We start from the raw sequence: 21643 nt of genomic DNA on the forward strand, positions 1-21643 counted from the left end.
AAAACAGCCTGGTATTAGCATAAGAAGAGACAGGAGGACCAATGGAACCAAATAGAAGACCCAGATATCAATCCACACATCTTCGAACACCTGATTTTTGACAAAGAAGCAAAAAATATCAAATGGAAAAAAGAAAGCATATTTAACAAGTGGTGCTGGCATACCTGGATATCAACATGTAGAAGAATGAAAATAGATCCATATCTATCACCATGCACAAAACTCAAGTCCAAATGGATCAAAGACCTCAACATAAAGCCAGCCACACTGAACCTTATAGAAGAGAAAGTGGGAAATACACTTGAACACATTGGCACAGGAGACCACTTCCTAAATATAACCCCAATAGCACAGACACTGAGAGAAACAATTAATAAACGGGACCTCCTGAAACTGAAAAGCTTCTGTCAGGCAACTGACATGGTCAACAAGACAAAACGACAGCCTACAGAATAGGAAAAGATCTTCAACAACTCCACATCAGACAGAGGTCTGATCTCCAAAATATACAAAGAACTCAAAAAATTGGTCACCAAAAGAACAAATAATCCAATAAAAAAAATGGATTACAGACCTAATTAGAGAACTCTCGACAGAGGAATCTAAAATGGCTGAAAGATACTTAAGGAAACGTTCAACATCCTTAGTCATCAGAGAAATGCAAATCAAAACAACTCTGAGATTCCATCTTATACCTGAAAGAATGGCCAAGATCAAAAACACTGATGACAACTTGTGTTGGAGAGGATATGGGGTAAAGGGAACACTTCTGCATTGCTGGTGGGAATGCAAGCTGGTACAACCCCTTTGGATGTCAGTGTGGCAATTTCTCAGAAAATTAGAAAACAACCTTCCTCAAGACCCAGTAATACCACTTTTGGGTATATATCCAAAGGATGCTCAATCGTGCCACAAGGACATGTGCTCAGCTATGTTCATAGCAGCTTTGTTTGTCATAGCCAGAACCTGGAAACAACCTAAATCCTCCTCAACCAATGAATGGATAAGGAAAATGTGGTACATTTACACAATGAAGTACTACACAGCAGAAAAAAATAACGATATCTTGAATTTTGCAGGAAAATGGATGGAGCTAGAAAACATCATTTTGAGTGAGGTAACCCAGATACAGAAAGACAGTTATCACATGTATTCACTCATAGGTAGTTTTAAAACATAAAGCAAAAAATCAGCCCACAAATCACAATCCCAGGGAACTTAGACAACAATGAGAACTCTAAGAGAGATTCATGGATCTAATCTACATGGGAAGTAGAAAAAGACAAGATCTCCTGAGTAAATTGGGAGCATGGGGACCTTGGGGGGGAAGGGCTGAAGGGAGGAGGAGAGAGGCAGGGAAGGGAGCAGAGAAAAATGTAGAGCTCAATAAAAATCAGTAAAAAAAAGTCAGTTGGATTTTATAACTCAAGAGAGACGAAGGATATATGATATACAAATATAAAGGGTGAAATCCAGATGCTAGATTCAAAAAGGAAGGCTTAAAAAGCTGTCGCGGGACTGTGGAGGCTGCTCCGTGGGCAAAGCGCTTGCTGCATAAGCGTGAGGACCTGTGTTGGGTCCCCAGCACCCATGTAAAACTGCTGAGTGCGGTAGCACTCACTTGGAATGCCAGCACTGGGAGGCAGAGGCAGGTGGACCCCAGGGATTTGCTGGCCTGTTAGCCCTTCCTAATCGGCAAACTCTAGCCAGTGACAGATCCTGGCAGAACCGAGTTTGGGGGGGTGGGGTCTAAAAGGAGCAACACCCAAAGCTGACCTTCAACTTCCACATATGCACACACACACACACACACACACACACAGTACACCATCATACATATGAACACACACCACACAGAGAGAATTACTGTGGAGATAATTTGACAATTTGATAAATAATATATTCATTGATATCCATAAATAGTACTTTAAAAAATACACTAACTGTTGGGGAAATCTCTTTTTAAGATTATTTTTTTAAGTTATGTCAGTGTGTAGGTGTGTGCTTACGTGTGGAGGTGTCCACAGAAGCCATGGGCATCATCAGATCTTCTGGAGTTAGGGCTAGGGGAAGTCATGTGCCACCCTACCTGAGTGGATGCTTGTGACCAAGCTCAGGCACTCTGCAAACATGTGTTTATAACTGCTGAGCGTCTCTCCAGCTCCAAACCAAATCTCTAAAGAGGTAAGAGTGGATCTGCCATCAGAGATCAAGAAACTGAAATCCAAAGAGGAGAAGGGTCTTGCCTAAGAGTCACAGTTGGCCCGCAACAATAGCAGCACAGCAGGCCCAAGCCTCTCTGCCGCCAGAGGCTGTGCAATCTGCTGGATGCTCCTTCCTCTGCAACATCCCCAGGAAGCAAGAGGCAGAGCTGGGATCCACAGTGTCCCCAGTATGCAGCTGTGGCTGTGGTGGTGAAGGAGCCCCTTACTATTGCCGTGGCACCAACAGTCATTCACTTATTCAACACGAAACACTAGGAGACAATGGTAAGCAAACAGTCTCCGGGCACAGAGTCTACACACCGAGAGAGATGCTCATTAAATCCTGGAACCAGCCCAGTATTTACAATTCCTAAATGAGATGAAAAGCAATGAGGAAAAGGAAGCTGGCTAAGGTAGAGGGGCCAGCCGCAGGTTTCCCTGAATTGCACTTCGGAGAGTAAATAAGAATTAGTGATATAGACAGAGGGGAGAGTGAGCAGCAGCCCGGTCGGGGTGGGAGGAAGCACGGCCTTACAGTAAGGACATTCTAAGGGGCAGCAGGTGCATGGCACAAGATAAGAGTGGGGGAAAGCCGGCCCTGAGTCGGGACCCCCAGCACCCATGTAAAAAGCCAGGCCCAGTGTGCTGGCCCCTCTCACATCAATCTTAAGAGATGGCTCAGCAATCAAGAGCATTAATCCAGCACTTGGGAGGCAGGTGGATCTCTGTGAGTTCAAGGCCATCCTGGGCTACAGAGACAGTTCTAAGGCAGCCATAGCTAGATAGAGAGACCTGTATTAAAAAACAAACAAACAAGGCAACCCTGGTTCAATTCAACCAATAGGGTGGCTCACAGTTCTGTCACTCTAGTTCCAGGGGATCCAAGACCCTCTTGCAGACATGCACATGGTACACTTACATACATGCAGGCAAGACATTCATATGCATAAAATAAAATAAATCTTAAAAAAAAACCTTTAAAGAAAGAAAAATGCCCACAAACTTGCCCGCAGGACTATCTGGTGACGCCGATGCCTCTACCGAGAGAGTCTCTCGTCAGATGCGCCGGTTTGTGTCATGTCTTCATGTCTTGTGTTCATGTCACAGTGTTTAAGACACCCCCTGTCTTAAAACACTAAAGTGAAGCGGGCCAGGGAGATGGCTCAGCAGGTGACAATGCTTGCTGGCATGCTCTGTTGACTTGCTGTTTGCCCCTTGGGGCCTGCGTGGTAGAAAGAGAGAACTGACAGCCTTGTGTTCTCTGCTTGCCCATGCTAGGAACCTCTGAGCCACCATCAGCACCTCCCATTCCTACCTGTCTCCATGTCCAGTCTTCCCCTTAGATCTGGACTCTCCTTGCCTGCTCATAATTGTCTGAGTCCTCCACACCCTCTTAACCGGTTTAACCACATCCGGCCCACCTACCTACAAGCTCAGGACCATCCGATACTCACCACAGTGATGACTTTTTAAACCAAAAAATGCAGCCATGTTACTCGTCTAATCTTCCCGTTGGTGTGGGGAGCTCATGGAGGGCGGAAGACAACCACACGGCTGTCCAGTTTTATCTCTGACAAGCCCGTTGGAGTGAATTCATTTTTCCAGCAGGATGCGCAGGACCATGAAGGGCGCCATTCTTTGAAGACACGTTCCAAAGGTCTACACTTTCTACACCAGCTAACCTCCCACTCTGCTTCACATCTGGTGGGACTGGCCTGGAGCTGGAAATGCTCACCAATGATTTTTTTTTTGTTTTTTTCCATGCAAATTTTAATAATCTTTTTATTTACTCTTTGACAATTTTATACATGAAAACAATATTTTTACATCGTATCCTCTTCCTACTCATCCTCTCTAAATCTGCCTGGGCCTTTTCCTTTTTCTCTGCAAATTCATGGGTTAAGGCCAATATCAGCTGGAGTATCAGCCACCAAACATAGGCCATCTCACTGAAGAAAACTGATTATTCCTTTCCCAGTGAAGATGGACACTTAAATCCCACACTAGCTCAGAATTTTCTGCCTCTGAAAATGGTCTGTCTGTTACTCTAGGCCTTAGCCAAAGTTGGTTGCTCCAATGTTGCAAATGAGACTTCAGGTGATTACCCATGTAGCCAGTTGTCTCTGTCATTTGTTACACATTTTGGAAGTTGCTTGATTGCACTTTCTGCTTACTCAAGTAATATTATTTCCCTTCTCAGGTTGAAGACTAGATACATAGTTACTTTCCTCTCATGACTTGGCCAAGTGATTTATTATACAAGACTTAAACTCATTAGGATAGGATAATTATTGAGACATTTATCACTTTTCTTAATATTGGTTATGCTGGTTGTAATTCTAATTTTTATACCTGATATTTGTTCTTATTGTATATAACTTTGTATTAGGCTTTGAACGTTTTTGTTTAAACAAAAGGGGGAGGTGCAGTAGAAATTTCTACTGCCAGTAGCCTTTAAGATACCAGCCCACTTGGGTGTGGTCTCTTTTTTTGGGGTGTGGTCTCTTATACTATATATGCTGATATAAAACATGTGCCCGGCCTGTTTTCTGGCTGCAGGATTAGGTTGCTGTGCCCTGTTCCAGCAGAGGATTATGATCTGTGCATCTACCCCTAAATAAATAACCCTATATTATGCTCACCAATGATTTTGATGCCCAGGGATGACTTGTCAAATTCTTGAAACCTGAAAGCATACAAGAGGAAAAGAATATCACACTGGGCAGCGGGGTCAAGTTCAAACTGAAGGTGCGAACAGAACGGAGGAAAAACCAGAGCTACTCTCGAAGCTTGCTCCCAGATCACCTACAGTGGCCTTTAGCCCCGCCCCATAGGGCCGTCCATCTGCGCCTGCGCATTGAGTTTTCCAGGCTGGGGAGTTGAGAACTAAAGATGAAGTTTGGATCACTTCGTGCCACCTCATCCTGGTCCGGGCCTGTCAAACTGGGTGAGGTGAAGCCACAACTTGCAGCCCTTGTCCCCCACCTTCTTATCCAGATTGTGATTTCGGAGACTCTTGGACACTACTAGGCAGAAAAGCATCTTTCCAGAGTGTTAAGCTTGGGGACGGGGTAGGGTTTTTAGAGACACTGGGGCCGTGAGGAATACTTCAGACGTGTCAACCCTCCTTCGACCTAGACAGAGCTCAGGAGTAAAGTTAAGTCATTTGGTTTTTAAAGGGGAACTTCTGTCTACCTAAGCACACGCAGCCACTTACATCTGCTCTGAATAATTCTCAAGTGTGGACCACTAAATACTCATTTCCCCACCAGAGAAGAAACTGAGCAGCTGAAGGACAGGGCCTTTGTATGAAACACGGAATGTTTGTATGTGTCATTTGACATTTGTCCAATGTGCATACATCCCTCACCACCCCCCACCCCGTCTTTCCCCCAACCCTGTACTCCCACCCCCATCACAATGGGAGGGATGAACCCAGGGTCCTGCACCTACTCGCCAAGGGCTGTACCATTGAGCTACATCCCCTGTCATTTCCCCCTCAAGATGCCTGACTGTTCATCTGGTTCATTTACCAACATGCAGACCAAAGAAACTGGAACTGCAGGGTCTGGGCAGAATCCTGTGAGTAGCTCTGGGTGGAACCATCTATGCCGGAGAAGCTAAACATCTTGTGTAAAGCACCATCTTCCTGTTTATTTCTTTGGGGACAGGAGACAGGAAAAGAGGAGCCAGACATTTTTGGAAGATGTCCACAGTGGGGGCTGGAGAGATGGCTCAGCGGTTAAGAGCACTGACTGCTCTTCCAGAGGACCTGGGTTCAATTCCCAGCACCTGCATGGCAGCTCACAGCTGTCTGAAAATGCAGTTCCACGAGATCTGACACCTTCACACCAATGCACATAAATAAAGTTTAAAAAAAACAAAGCTGTCCACAGTGGTGGCATACAGAAAACCAATGTCATCGTATGTCCCTTCATCTTGGATGTGATAGGGAAAAATTAAGACATAAATTTTCTGGGAGTTCACTGAACTGAAACATAGGTTGGGAGGTGGTGGTGTTTATATTTTGTAAATTTAATCCTTTGGGTGTAGCTGGTTGAGCTCCTAAGTCTCTCTTCTAATTAAGACTTACTTGCCTTGGTAAGCTATCTCCAGACCGTAATAGTCTAACATGGCTCCAGGCCAACCTTGCAAGACTCACACACACACATACACACACACACACACACACACACACACACTTCTCTAGCAGAGATATTGAAGAAAACCTGTAAACAGGTAACTGCACCTGATAGCATTTGCAGACAGTGCTGAAAGACCCAAAAGATCCAGCACCCCTCACTGGCAGGTCAAGTGAAACTCGCTCCAAGTTGTTCCCCCACTGAGTGGCCCGAGGATCCAGGCAAGGATAGCTCGGCGTGTGGTGTCAAAGACCTACGAAATGTTTGTTTGTAAATGAAGATAGGGTTTGTTTTGTAACTTCCAGAATCAGTATGTCTACAAAGAAATAGATGATGCTAGAATAGTTGGTATTGATGGCCAATTTAACACAGTCTGGAATAACGCGGGAGAACAGCGCAGGAGCATGGCTGCGAGGGATTTCATAGGGTAGGGTAGCTGAGTGGAAACAGGCATCCTAATACAGCAACATTCCGTGGGCCGGGGCCCTGGAATGAATCCAAAGGAGAAATCGAACTGAGCACAGCAAGCGTTCCTCTCTCACCACCGCCCCGCCCCCAGGACGGATGGCATCCCCCTGGAACCGAGAGGCAGAATAAACCCTCCACTCCTTGAGCGGCTTAGGTCAGGTGTTTAGTTCCAGCGGTGAGGAAAGCACTACTACAGACACCTAACGGGTAACAGACTGACTGGACTCATCCTTGGGACCGGAACCCCACCCCCCGGAGAAAACATGTCACAGAGACGCATACTTGATAAAATTTATTTTAAAAAAGAAAATAATAATTTATGCCCTTGACAAAATAAAAGATCTAATAATATAAATGTTTCTTAGAAAATATACGAAAAGATAATATAACAAATATTAATAAATCAACATTCACATGACAGCAGACGTGACAACGCCTCTACAAGAGGGCTCCGAGGAGGGTGCCGGCCTGCACACAGCAGTGTCTGTGGCGAGCGCTGTCACCCCTTCTTTCTCCCACAGTGAGGTGTCTTCCTGTTTTTGAGAAAACCTGATGTAAGTGAAGCTAAACTTAGGAAGCCAATCGGTTAGGAAGCTGGCATTTATTGGCGCCGCAAAATAATTCTTTACAAAAAAAAAAAAAAAAAGAAACACCTTCTGCCAAGGACCCTTTAAATAGTTTGCTAGTGTGCTGAGGTGCTGAGAAGACAATTAACCGAACTCACATTCCTCCCAGTGTAGCTCTACAGCAAAGAGTGCTAGGCGAGTCTGAAGTGAGGCAGCCCCAGAGGTGACCTGGGACCCCGGTGGAGAGGATGCTCCTGACAGCGTGGGAGTCATCCTGGTTCTCCCATCCTGACCTCTCACTTTTCTTGTCCCACCTTCTTTCTGGTAAACCTGCTTGCCCGGTGCTCTCAGGATAAGGAAGCTATAAAACTGGGGAAGGGGGGGGGGGCGTGCAATGAACTCCTGGGTCCCTCCAGCAGAGTCGAGTGAGGGGAGAATTTGGGGTTCCGGGTATGTGTAGGATGTGACTGGTTGGACACCTGACTCCCTGAGGGGGAACAGCCCAGTGCAGCCCTCTTTGGATGGGACGCATCTTCAGGAGGATGCGTGAGGGCACACGTCTTCAGGAGGATGCGTGAGGGCGCACGTCTTCAGGAGAATGTGTGCGGGCACACGTCATTTGTCACACTCCTCCTGACTGCCCTCAGCACAGTGGTAGTGCTGTTCACAGAACTCCTGGATCCGGCTACAAGCCTCCAGCATCATCACCTCGGGGACCGTGATGACAACTCGGAAGAAATTTGGGTACTCGAAGCACTGCGAAAACAAGGACTTGTTATCTCCAGGGCAACTGAATCTGATCCTGGCTCACCCTAGCGTAGCCAGGCCTCTAGTCTGCAAGACCCATTACATCAGGGGAGTCAGTTTGCTCCACACCCATGCCTGGATTGCCGAGTCAGCCACCGGGTGACTTTGTCTTAAAATAAACTGTTCTCCTCCCACCCACAGTAGTGTTTCTGACTCATTTTCCTGTTACTGGGGGGATAATGATGGAATCTTATCAAATGAGAACAGTTGGCATGGAAGAGCAGGTTAGGCTAAAACATAGCTCAGGAAGACCTCCGGGGTCCGGAGACACGGCACTCACCGTCGCTGGGAGGCAGTGGACAGACTGCTCGGCAAATAACCGCTCTGTGAACTCCACATCATTCTCAAACTCTGGGAAATGTTCCATCTCAATTCCAACCTGTACCAATGAGAGCAGGGAGACCAGCGTGTCACCAGAGGAACACAGGCCAGCTTCCTGTGCCAGAAATGAGAGCAGGGGCTCCTTGAAAGCTGCCTGGGAGCTCTCCTGCCCATAACTAAGAACATCACCACTCAGAACTCAGGAGCTCCTCGCTGGGAGGAGAGGGCATGTTTGTGTTGGAGTTTATCGGAAGGTTCCTTCCTGGATGTTGATAAATAAAGATAGAAAAAGAAATGCCATTTTTCTTTTCTCAAAAGAGGTAAAGTTAGCCTTAGGACCAAGTAATTTTTTACTTTGTTGGGTCGACCCCATCAATTACAGGATATTTAGCATCCCCGGGCTACAAAATCCCTATGTGGTCCCCCTGTCTCTGAACGAGCCAACATCACTCTCAGCCGTGAGACACAAAGCATGTCCTTTATCTATGCATGAGATGGTGGCTGTACTGGTTGTTGGGAGAGTTTTGTGAGCACAGGTTAAATCAAAGCACTAGGATAATTCATAACAAAGCAGTTCCTCAAATGATGGGGACCGGTGCCTTTGTCTTTGTAGATGGAGGCATGCCCTGCTTGGCCACCCATGACAATCCTGCCAAGCCAGTCTCCTGTGCTTTATCACTTCTGTGCATACACACACTACACACACAACTCAACACACATGCATACATACACACAACATACACATACAACTCAACACACACTATACCACACACACAACAAACACACATACACACATGCATGCACACACCACACCACACACACAACATACACACACACACACACACACACACCCCACACACTTACCATAAGGTACATGGCTCCAGAAGGGCGAACTGGCTGGAGTCCAGGAATGGCAGCCAATGCCCCATAGCAGAGTTCTGCATTCGACTACAAGAAGGGGCAGAAAGAAAAAAACCAAGGATCAAAGTTTAAGTAAAAGAAAAGCATGACTTTTACATGTAAATTTTTGTATAATAAAGCTATTTTTTAAAAAAGAAATAAAATCATCATTGAAGGTAGAACCTTCATTGAAGGCACAAAGAGATTAACAGGACCAAACCCCCTCACTTCAAGTTCTTAGCAAGACAGAGTGAATTACAGGAAGTGAGAAGACTGTGCCTATGGAAAATGACATTGACGCCCCACATTGGAACGGAAATTAGGGAAGCTTATTCCTTGTTCCACTGATGTGTTCTCTGGTCCCACATTCCTCAAGTGGAAGGCTCCCAGCTGCCGTTTTACCTTAAGGAAGCTTAAAGTGTCGTGGTAGAACTCCTGAGGGGTCCGCTGAAGGATACTCTTCAGGGCCCCCTGAACAATGGTGCACGGCCCCAGGATCCTCTGGCTCAGCTTCACCAGCCCATCTCGAATCTAGAATCCCCAGGAAACAACACTTTAGCCCTTTTAAAACACCCCTGTGTGGTGGCTCTATTCTGACCGTTCCGTCAGGATTTTAATCTCTGGAAGGGAAGGTCCCTAGGGACCCTCTAACATTACACCACCTGCGTCTACAGTCCAACTCTGTCACAAACCTGCATGTAACTGTGGGCAGATGTTGTAACTCCTCTGCACCCTGCTTTTCTTGACTGTAAAATGGTCTCAGAGGGTGTCATGAAGACAAAATAAAAATAGGGTCCATAACACATGAGCAATAGTGCTTTCACTACGGTGAATGTCCGCCCTTCCAGAGTCTTAACATTGGAGGCCGATGAAATTTCTTCACAGACCCAGAGACCCAAACTTGTGACAATGGGTTTGGATGAGGAATATTCATCACGTTCCCAGGCACTGTGAGCAATACTGTCAGGAGGGGGAGGAAACCCTACCTCCGCAACACTGAGTGTTCAACCCATACAAACACGAAATTGCTCATGCCATTTTACCGTATTGTTCTCACCTCGTTGCCAAAAATGTCTCTTCGATCATGGATGAGGATCCAGCCCAACCTCCAGCCAGGAACCAGCCAGCGCTTGGCCAACCCACCACAGGACAGGATAGGGACATTGGTGCTGAGGGTGGCCAGGGGTTCGTATTTGCCATCGGAAAACACCTGAGGAAAAGAGGAGCTCTTGAATGTTCTGGACCTTGAGCCTTCCATTCCCCTCCTTAGACGTCGAGGGACAGAGAAAAAAAAAATCGTCAGGCCCCTTCCCACCCTCAGGCATGACTGGATCCCACGTGGTTCCGGAAAACTTATCCAAGACAGTTTGGTGCGTGGTCTGGATTAAAGGAAACCTAAAATGAGTACAGAGGCGCTAATCGAATAGTATGTACAACTTCTGAAAATCGGCACTGTGGAATTAGGGCTGGTGGAGTTGTAGATTTAAAAATAAAAGGTAATAAAAAATAGTCCAATATCTAACATTCCTGGGCCAAACTATGTTGCAGAACTCAGCCTTTGGGATGGATTAAAAGACCACACAGCACATTTGTCATGTGTAATATTTCCAAGGCAGTCTAGAATAATATTCCCCAGTCAGTAATACAATAGTCCTCCCTCTTCATCAGCACCTTTTTTTTTTTAATTTCTGATGCTGGGAATTGGACCCAGACTCAAGCATGGCCTAGGCATGGGTTACATTTTGAGGACCGCCCCCCCCACCAACTCTTACAAACACACATCTATAAACAAGAAACCTACAAAGACCTTTATATCCTAGCAACTTGGCATCTATATTCAAGTAAATCCCAACGTTAGGGATTCCCCAGTTCTTTGAATTAAATAAGCGAACAGCCAATGAGCTAAGGAGACGTGATCTGTGCATTTGAAGAGAGGGCTGTACACAACTTCCAGAGATTCCATTAGCTAACTCTAGACGCCCCATCAAACAAAATGGCACTGGCACTCCTATAGTGTTATAACCCACCCTGGACTTACCATGTCACCATAGATCTCATCAGCTAAGATAGGGACACATTGCCTTTCAGCCACTGAAAATTAGAAAAAAATAAATAAATAAACCATGCTGGAATCATTTTCAGTTTGAACGATCTCGTCATTTCTTCATACCTAGGCCTCTGGGGTCTGCATTCTAAGCTTGTGGTTCTGACCGTCCTCTTAGGCACTAAATACATCTGGCATTCTTCCAGGATGTTAGCCTAACTCTGCCGTTTAACCACGTATTTCAGACTCTCTCTTCCACGTGGCGGTAGCGAAGGCAAATACGGGTGAACGGCCTCTTAACTAAGAAGCCTGGGACGGGGGTTTTATTGTTATGATTCGTCAGGGGGGTTGTTTGTTTGTTTGTTTTTGTTTCGGGTTTTAAAAAGAAGGATTTGGGCATATTTATACAGACTTGCCATTTGAACGTTTCTTATCTGAAAATGCCAAATGCACCAAAGTGGAATGCTTGCCATTTGGGGATTAGGGATGTGCACCCTGTATTTCTCATTTCCCCCTTTTAAACCAGCCCTGGTGTCCATGACACGCCATTGACTAGAGCTGGGGCTGGCATTTCTCCACCTCCATCCCAGGCTCAGGACGACAGCTAAGGATTCCGCTCTCACTTCTTCCCCCGTGCAGGGGCCTTTGGCGCTTACCTGCCAGTATCTTCTGAAGGTGCCTCTTACTGAACACGGAACCACAGGGATTTGAGGGGTTGTTGACGACGAGACAAGCCGTCTTGTCATCAATCAGAGATTCCAGTTGTTTTAGGTCAATTTCCCAAGACTTCTCAGGCTGAGAAAAAAAAAAAAAAGAGTGAGACTAGGATGTTTCTGAAAAATTTAGGCGGAATACTCTACCCAAGGGTTTAGTATAAAGACTAGAGTAAGAGCCGGTGAGATGGCTCAGCCGGTAAATGCCACTAAGCCTGATCACCTGAGTTCCATCCCCACGCCCCACGTGATGGAAGGAAAGAACTGACTCCTGAAACGTGTTCTTAGACCTCTACACATGTGCCATTGCTTGCACACACCAAGCTCACTGCTCCATGCATGCACAGAAACATACATACAAAACAAATAAGCATAATTTTTAAAAGAATAAACTCTGCCTTTGAATCATTTCTTTCTTTCTTTTTTTTTTTTTACAGAGTAGTAACTGAGCACTTGAATCAAAAATTAAAAGTCAGAGCCTGGAGAGATGACTCAAGGGTGAAGAGTACTTGCTGTGCTTGCAAAGGACCCAGGTTCAATTCCCAGCACCCACATGATGGCTCACAACCATTTGTAGCTTCAGTTCTAGGGGCTTTAACCCCCCTCTTCCAGCAGGCCCACAAGTGCCACACAGACAAAATTCTCATACATTCAAGATAAAATAAACATTTTTAAAAAGTCAAAAGTCGATTACCAGTAGATTGTAGAGCTTGACCTCAATCCCCATAGATTCAGCCAAAGTCCTATAGAGGGAAAACCCGGGTCTCGGAATAAGGATGTTTTGTCCTGGATTGGCCAACACAGCTAAACAGAGCTCGATAGCCTGACTGCAGCCACTTGTCAGAATGACGTCCTGCAAAGAAAGGAGAAGGGTGGACTTGGAAGCAATGATTAACTTACTTCAAAAAGCGCCAAGAAAATAGGAAAGGTCGTGCTGAGCCCAAACCAAATCTATCATCTATCTATCTATCATCTATCATGTGCATGTGTCTGTCTTCCTAATACCCATCTCTTATGTATCTCTAAATGTTGTTGCAAATGATGGCCACTTTAAAAAAGTAAACAAATCTATTTAAAAAGAACAAGCTGGCTATGAGTCAACCAACTTTCAAGGGAGATCTTCGATTGACCTTGGACTACTTTTCACCAAGTTATTTATTTACTTTTGATGGCAGACTTGAAGCCTGACTTCTCTCTGAACCCAGATAAAAGACATCTCTTTGATGAGAAAGCAGACAATCCTCTTATTGGGCATCACCTAAAGCACGGCACTCGGTTGCCATGAGATCCCTAGCGTTCTCCCTCAATGCCCTAAAATGAGTGAAGGAAGACACATACTTAAACACATCCTAATGATAAATTCTTTGAAATTAAGTTATTCGCTATTTCTGAATAGTTTCTCAATGATCTTCTGAAGGAAATAAAGTCTAGGATGATTTGGGGGTCCTTTGAGACTCGGTGACAATACTTCATCAGTGGTAGGAGACACCTCTTACACTGTGGTGACATTAGTCACAATTACTGATGTATGAAGTTCAAATCACCACTCCTTGTGGGATAGAAGCAAGGAGTCTGCTTGCGCTCCGTGGCCTCGAGGCTGGTATCCCGGCTCACCTTAGCTTCCAGGGGAGCCTCAGCACAGTGATAATAGGAAGCGACCTCCTCCCGACTGGACAGGTAGCCTGAAACGACAGGGGAGAGGAAGCTGGTGGTTTCCCACCCTTGAGTGACAGTCGTGCCCCAAACACTGCTGCCAGCTGCATCCTGTTCTTGCTTGGGGCCAGTTTATTCTGTGTGCCCAGTCACCATATGCACAGGGAATTAACTTGATATGTGGCAGCATTATGAAAAGTACAAATCTATGACGACAACAAGAAGCAGTTCACAAACCATAAAATACACAATCTAGCCTACTATGATTGCATTTTATGGTGCTGTAAACAAGGGTTTAAATTATTCCTGATCCCTTTATATGGGGTCTATTTTTTTTAAAATGCCACCAACAGTTTCAATGCATATGATCCAATTTCAGTGTTTTATCTTATATGATATACTTATAGTATCTTCATACAAGGGTTCTCTTCTAGAACATTCCCAATGCGGCTTGCAGGCTTACTGTATTGGCAGTTTCAAACCTATTATATAATGTTTTACAAAACTGCTTTCCAAAAGACAAGTTAGCAAAGATACAGACTGTATTCATCTTCTTTAATTTAAGATACACCAATGGTTCTTTCAAGTGACATTGATCAACATTTCCTACTTTATTAATGGAAAATAGGTGGTCTCCAGGGAGAGCGTATTCCTTGAGAGCACCATCAGCTCCGCTCCTTCGCTGTGCAGTGCTCAGACCCTATCAGCACTTCTCAGATGAAGGCTTGAGTCCAGCTTCCAAGCTCAATTACTTTGGATAATAAAGGTATTTATTTGTGTAGTGTGGGGTGTGCACATATCAAAGCACATGTGTGGCAGTCGGAGGACAACTCTGTGGAGTCGGCTCTCTCCTTCTGTCATGTGGGTTCTGGGGATTGAACTCAGATCGTTAGGCTTAGCAGCGAGCACTTTTACCCACTAAGACATCTCACTGGCCCTCATTATAATATTTTTGTGACCTAATAGTGAGTCTTGAATCCGATTGGTTTTTGTGCAACTTTCTAATATGTAAGCAATCCACCTAAAGGCATGTCTCAGCTGCGCAGTGGTGGTGCACACCTTTAATCCCAACACTCAGGAGGCAGAGGCAGACTGATCTCTCTCAGTTCAAGTTCGAGGCCATCCTAGTCTATGGAGTGAGTTCCAGGACAGCCAGAACTACACAGAGAAACTCTGTCAATAATAATAATAATAATAATAATAATAATAATAATAATAATAGCCCTGTCCCTGATTCCTCTTGGAAAAGCTTTGAATCTGATAGCAGTATGAAACTACGCTGCTGTTTTCTTATTCTGCATATAGGAATAGTTCAGTGTACACCACACCCAGGGGAAGATACACAACGTGCAAATAAAGTCAAGGAATTATTTATTTTACCAAAATCTTTAGAAGAGACATTTGGACAGGTGGAGTTTCCCTAAATGGGAAAGTGTTCAGCTCTCGGGAATAACTCCTGTCCCCAACGTAACAGCCATTCTTTCTTATGTCCCCTCTTACACGCTTAAAAATGCATGTCAAAGAGATCAAGGCTGGGATGAAAGCATAGCTTCAACCCACAAAGAAACAAAGGAGCTATTTATAGGGGCCAAGTATAAATAAATGTAGAGCCCAGAGGACTGAGTGCCAGCCGGACTCGCTCAGGCCTTCATGGCAAAGATGGGCAGAACTGCTTGAGGAATGACTATGTTTGAGCACCTAATGGGGAGAGTCCAGCAAGCAGACAGAATCAGGAAAGAAATTAGACCTCAGTAGCTGCATTTAAGAATCCACCGTGGGGGCCTTCTCTAAATCTAAAGGGCTGTTTCATCTTGGGCTCTTCAGAATCATGAATCAGGAAATCAGAAGCAATTACTATAGGTGGAATACTGTTCAAAAATCATGAAAGAGGGCCGGTGAGAGGACTCAGCAGGTAAAGGAACTTGTTGCCAAGTTTGGCAACCCCGAGTTCAAGCCTTTGGACACACATGATGGAAATACAAAACCAATTCCCATAGTTCTCTGACTAACACACACACCATTGCTCGCTCTCTCGCTCTCTCTCTCTCTCTCTCTCTCTCTCTCTCTCTCTCTCTCTCTTACCTCTGTCCCCTCTGTTTCTCTCTGTCTCTATACATGACACACACACAAATAAGTTTAAAAGCCAATCATGGTAGCACATGCCTATAACCCAAGTTCTTGAACAGCTAAAGCAGGAGGATCACTAGTTTGAGGTCAGACTGTGTTATGTAGCAATGATCAAAACCAGGACAAAACAAGAAAAAGCACTACAGATTTTGAAGCTACCAGGGCTGTCTCTGGGCAGGCTTACCAATGGATGGGGCATAGCCATTGTATTTCCCTGAGTCCAGGGCATCTTTCATGGCTTGGGTAACCTCAGGGTCTGTAGGCAGGTTTCCAAACACAGTAGGGTCACCTGTTCATGGAAGAGGAAAGCGAAAGAACCACTAGAGTTTACATCCCTGTGTTTGGGTCTCCTCTCCTCTCTTCCCGACAGCCCAAGAGGATGGGAGGTGGGAGGGCAATGCCAACCCTCCATCAAGCAGACCAAACTCACCGATTGACAGCGAGATCACGGTTTTGTTTGGATTGGGCTTCACCTTCATGTTGTCCACGATGGCCCGGATGGGATTAAAAGTGTTATTGGACATGTCGGAGGGCCTTACATTCCACCTGGCCTTCCTGCCTTTCATTTTTCCCTGCCCCGAGCTTCTCCCACCAATATTGACATGCACATCCAGAACTGAAGGCAGGCTGGCACTGTTATTTGTCTGGATCACGTAGCGGTCCATGACTCGCAAAGCCTATAGGAAAAAGAAACACATCGCCCTGATGACGAAAGCAGGGCACCGTGGAACGGGGAGCTATGGACCTAAGTGGGGTGAGGGGTGACTTCGCAGATGCATCTTGCTAACTCTGTACAGACTTCCACTTGCAGGTTAGCTTTGCTGTAAATGGGAGATGGAAAATAGGGTAACAACCCATCTTACAAAATAGCAGGAAGCACTTATTTATTCACATTTAATTTGTCTGTGACAGGTGGGGCTTTTCTCTTGCCTTTTGTGTGAGAGTAGGAGAGCCTGCACGTGTGCCAGTAAAGACCAGCACGTGCCACTGCAATGTGCGAAGGTCAGACGACAGCCCCGGGCGTCAGTCCTCACCTCACACCTTGTCTGAGGCAGGGTCTCTGCCACACCTCGCTGTGGGTTCTGGGATTACAGATGGGTGCTGACATATATAACTTCACATGGGTCCTAGAGATCTGAAATCAAGTTTTCATCTTAGGTGACGAGTGCCTTTCCCTGCGACGTCATCTTCCCAGTTATGAATAAGTGGGGTTCCTCTGTAGGCCACCCCAATGCCCATGCTCTAAGACAAGCCAAGGAAGTTTTAATCAAAGCATGTCGGGGACCATCTGTCCACAGAGACACTGCCCCCCCCCCCCAACAAAGGGTCTTCCCAGTAATTACTTCAACCTTGGCAGCTTGGCAAGACCCTGTCTGAGAAACTTTATAAAACTAAGGTAGTAATATCTCAGTGTGGAGCGCTTGCTCAACAACCAGTGTTCAAACCCTAAGACCATTGAGAGAAAGAGAGAGAGAGAGAGAGAGAGAGAGAGAGAGAGAGAGAGAGAGATATGAATATTGATGCCAGTTAAAGTAAAACCATGTCAGATAAGCATCTCAGCCCTGGACAGGACGAGGCAGAACATCAGAAAGAAAGGCAGGAATGTCCCAATCACCATCCCAGCCCAGAGGACCTTGGGAATTACCTTCCACGTCTGAGCAAAGCAGCCTTCAGGCACCAAACCTGTGAGCTCACGAGTGCTCCTCCACCAAGTCCTGTGACCATGAGTTCAGGTACAAACCTGACCCTTGAAATAGTTTCAGCCAATGGGCGTTGGGCCTGAAGCCCTTGTGCCATTGGCTGAGAGTGAGAACTAAGCCCTCCTCTGAACCTCCCCCAACACACTCTGCTGTTTCTCACCCCAACCCTTGGTCATCATCCAATCTGGGACTTATCATCTCCTCAAGTAGCTGGAATTCTTAACTCTTTCTGGTCAATTGGTGAGATGTAAACACTGTGGATATCAGTAAATAACTTCGTCGTCCTTTTTTGTGGTGGAAACTATTCACAGTATGGCCATCCATTGACTAAAAATGAGGGTCCTTCAGGTGCCCTCTCCTGGTACACTCTACTCTCACTCCTGGACAGAGGCAATGATAAGGGCTTGGTTGACTATTTATCTACCATATGTATGATTTGCCATGGACAGCTGTAATCCTCACAAAAACTCAACTACACTTCCAGTAAAAACCAAATAAAAATCTCATCAGTGTACCAGAATAGATAGGTATATGGATAGATAACTAGAAATACATACACACACACATAATAAAGTTCCAAAGCACAGACAGAATTGTACTCTCCAGCTTGTTCAATAATGTGCATTATTATTATTGCTACTACTACCTATTTTTCCCTGTGCTTTAATTCCCTTTACTTAGCCTATCACGGGGCACAGGGTTTTGGACTCCTGTTAGATAGAACAAACTGGGCAGTTAAAATAAATTAATAATCAATCAAGAAACAAAGGTAGCCAAAATCTCTGCAGCTTTCTCTTCATTAGGTGTGCAAAATTGTTCCAGTGTTCAGTGGGTTGGGTATCTGAGTGGAAGGGAGAGAATTTCCAAGTACTGTTTTCTTCATTAAACAATGGCAAATTCCCAGAACAGCTTATAACATCACAAAGTTAACGAAGGAACCAACAACAATCGTAGCGGGATCTTTCTTCCAAACTAAAGCGCATAGTCTGATTCCCCAGCCACGCATGCTCCCTGCTTCTCCAACACGCACAGACAGCAGCTCTAATACTACCCACAAGAGGTGCAGGGACTGGTGGCTTCCTTAGTAGCTTCTCTGTGCGTGTCTAGTGCTTCAGCCATCACACCGTGCAGGTCTATAACGTCCACTTTCTGTAATGAGCCTCAACAAGTGGAGTGTGCTTTAAATGCACAAGGCTCACATCACCCCCGGCACAGCAGAGCTCTAGCGCCCAAAGGCACACATCACCATAACCTCCAATAAAATCTACAGCAAGCCAGCAGAATCTTCCCTGGTGTGCGCACCTTGCCTTTCTAAAGTTTAGCTCCCTCTCATTTAAAAGCTTGCTGACCTTTCTGTCGGTCCTCGACTTTTCTTTGCCTGGAGAAGGGGCTATCCTTAGTCACCTCCTTCAAGAGTCAAAGCATAGGTCCAATTCTCAAACAACAATCTCCTTCCTTTACTTCCTGTAAAGTTAATGAGAGGATAACCCATCAAGGGCAGCCACAAAAACCGGAGTAGAGTAGGGGTGATGGAAATAGCTCTGTCTGTAAAGCAACTGTTCTGCAAGCATGAGGACCTGAGTTCGGATCCCCAAAACTCACATAAAAGTTAGACGTGGTGGTGAGTGTCTGTATTCCCAATGCTGTGAGGACAGAGACGGGGGATCCCTGGGATGTTATGGCCCGCTAGTCTATCTCAGTGGGTGAGCTTCAGGTGCAGTGAGACACTCTGTCTCAAAAGATAAGGTAGGAGAGGCTAGTGGTACAGCGCTTACCTTGGTTCATCCTTGTACAAAAATAAATAAATAAATAAAAATAAAAATACACAGTGGAAAGTAACTGTAGATACCTAGCGTCAGAAAAAAGGGGCAAGAACGTCCAAGCAGAATTCCAGCAACACCCTGCTAATTTATGAAAAATGTCACCAATTCAGAGGTTAAACATAGCAAGACTTAGTCACTTCGCAGACACAGGCCCTGTTTGTTTGTTGGGACACAAGCTCAGTCCACCCCATCTAAGTGGCAGTGATCCGCACCCCAGCGGTGCAGAACATCCCTGGTTTGCCTGGTCTTTCCATATCTCAGCCATCCATATCTGGTGCAGCCATCCTCTTCCCCATGCCGTGAGGCAGGCAGATGCCACGTTGGCTTTCCAGGGGAGAAACAGAGACATCAGGCAAAGAGGGGCATCTAATCCCTTCCATTTAGAAAGAACTTAACTTTAATCTGCCAAAAGGAGGAAGAAGAGTTGGAATATGGCCCAGCTGAGGACGTGTTGGCCACTGACAAGCATGAGGCCCTGATACTGGGTCCTCAGCAGCCACCTAAAACATCAGGAACTGCAACACTGGGGAGTAGAAATAAAATCACACAATTTTTTGCTGTTTGAATTTTGTTTGGAGATGGTCTCATTATATAGCCCTGGCTGTCCTGGAACTGGCGATGTAGACCAGGCTGGCCTCGAACTCACAGAGATCTTTCTGTCTCTGCCTCCTGAGTGCTGGGATCAAAGGCGTGTGCCACCATCCCCAGCACCTTTGGCTGGTTTTTAAAGTGTAAGATTCAGTGATTTCTCTTTAGCACACTCATAGTCTGGTGCAGCTGTCACCAGTGTCTAATTCCAGGACACTTTAGCTCCCGAAAGGGAACCCATGACGTGGAGCCGCCACGCTCTCCTTCCTCTTTACTGCTGGGAACGACCAGTTGCCTTTGTATCCACAAGGGTTTGCCTGCTTCTAACAGCTCAGATACACAGTCCTGAAAGGTGTGGCGTTGCATGTGTGGTGCTGCATGTGTGGCGTTGCACTGTAGTGTTGCATTGTGGCATTGCACATGTGCCGTTGCAGATGTGGCATTGCATGTGTGGTGTTGCATGTGTATCGTTGCATGTGTGGCACTGCATGTGTGGCGCCTTCCAGCTAGCAAGTGTTTCCTACATTTGCTACATGGACAAGTCACAAGCATGCATACCCCAGTTCCAGAGATCTGACACCCTCTTCTGACCTCCATGGGAACCAGACACACACATGGGGGAGGGGGGCACATTCATACATACAGGCGAAATACCCATAGACAAAAATCAAATAAATAAGTCTAAAGAGATTTTTTTTAAATTAATTTCATCACTCTTTTTTAATGCCCTCTATCTTTAAAATTATTTCTACTAAAATTTGGAGTTGCTATGTGTTGTACATTTTATTCTTTTGAACAAAGCTATTTTATGGCCTAGCTGTTTTTTAATTTTCATATGTTACATAAACATTTTCCTATTATCGCACAAAGAGATCAAGCTTATTCTTTTTTTTTTTTTTTTTTTTTTTTTGAGACAGGGTCTCTGTAGTCCAAGCTGACCTTGACCTCCCAGTCCTCCCTCCTCAGCTTCTGGAATGCTAGGATCCCAGAAATGTACCACAACATCAGAAACCTCTCTTTCGATGGCTACACAGTACTTGTTTGTCCCATTCTGGCTGCGCATGGGGAAACTTTCAGATTTTCTACTGCAAATAAAGCAAACAGAACATCCTGTACAACAGAGATTGGTAAATCTTATGCTTCCTGTTGTTTGTGGGATGGTTTTCTGGAAGCAGGACTGCAGTCCAGAGACTGACGGACGGCAGGGAGAAGAGACCACAAGGATGGTCCGAGGCCCTGGTCCAGCTCCCCTCCTGTGCACACAAACCGTCAGCTTGTCCCACCCCGCTCCCTGGACAGTTCTCCCAGGGGGTGGAGCTAGTTCACCTTTGCAGAGGTTCTCAGTGCCTTCTTGTTTGGCCCTCACGGTGTTCACTTTTCTCCTTAGGAACTCAGATATGTATTTTATCCAATATTTCTAGATGTTTTCAGAAACTGGAGGTTTTCCAGGGTATCCTTCTCAGTATTGCCAGAAATGGGTGTCTCTCTCCTTATTATTATTATTATTATTATTATTATTATTATTATTATTATTATTATTATTATTTTAGAGCAGAGCTTCTCTATGCAGCCCTGGTTGGCCTGGAA

At 45.4% G+C, this 21643-nt stretch overlaps 1 protein-coding gene across 3 annotated transcripts; it reads right to left on the reverse strand.

The window, feature by feature from the left end:
- Positions 1-7091: 7091 nt before the first annotated feature.
- On the reverse strand, positions 7092-17726 carry Tat (tyrosine aminotransferase). 3 transcript variants are annotated; one of them, XM_050143500.1, is made up of 13 exons: positions 17591-17691; positions 16980-17080; positions 16376-16622; positions 16130-16234; positions 13780-13847; positions 12860-13018; positions 12109-12247; positions 11447-11499; positions 10466-10618; positions 9811-9939; positions 9373-9456; positions 8468-8566; positions 7092-8136 (listed from the first exon to the last, which is right to left on the reverse strand). In XM_050143500.1, exons 3-13 carry the CDS (start codon positions 16608-16610, stop codon positions 7996-7998), a joined length of 1365 nt encoding a protein of 454 aa, XP_049999457.1. In that variant the 5' UTR covers positions 16611-16622; positions 16980-17080; positions 17591-17691; the 3' UTR covers positions 7092-7995. The 3 variants fall into 3 exon arrangements, with proteins under 3 accessions (XP_049999457.1, XP_049999456.1, XP_049999458.1); XM_050143499.1 differs by lacking the exon at positions 16980-17080 and having other exon boundaries at positions 17591-17726; XM_050143501.1 differs by lacking the exons at positions 16980-17080; positions 17591-17691 and adding an exon at positions 16876-16895.
- Positions 17727-21643: the final 3917 nt, after the last annotated feature.

Source organism: Alexandromys fortis, unplaced genomic scaffold, assembly GCF_014885135.2.
Source record: "Alexandromys fortis isolate MF-2015 unplaced genomic scaffold, M_Fortis_MF-2015_v1.1 scaffold_1, whole genome shotgun sequence".
Classification (NCBI taxonomy): Eukaryota; Metazoa; Chordata; class Mammalia; order Rodentia; family Cricetidae; genus Alexandromys; species Alexandromys fortis.

What these genes read in the sequence shown, in the direction of transcription:
- Tat (XM_050143499.1), bottom strand. Translation starts at nt 16,610, where the DNA reads ATGGACCGCTACGTGATCCAGACAAATAACAGTGCCAGCCTGCCTTCA. An exon ending in CTGGAGCCATGTACCTTATG is followed by an intron (nt 8,567 to 9,372) that starts GTAAGTGTGTGG and finishes TCATTGGTACAG; the next exon opens with GTTGGAATTGAGATGGAACA. An exon ending in TCCACTGCCTCCCAGCGACG is followed by an intron (nt 8,137 to 8,467) that starts GTGAGTGCCGTG and finishes TTGTTTTCGCAG; the next exon opens with TGCTTCGAGTACCCAAATTT.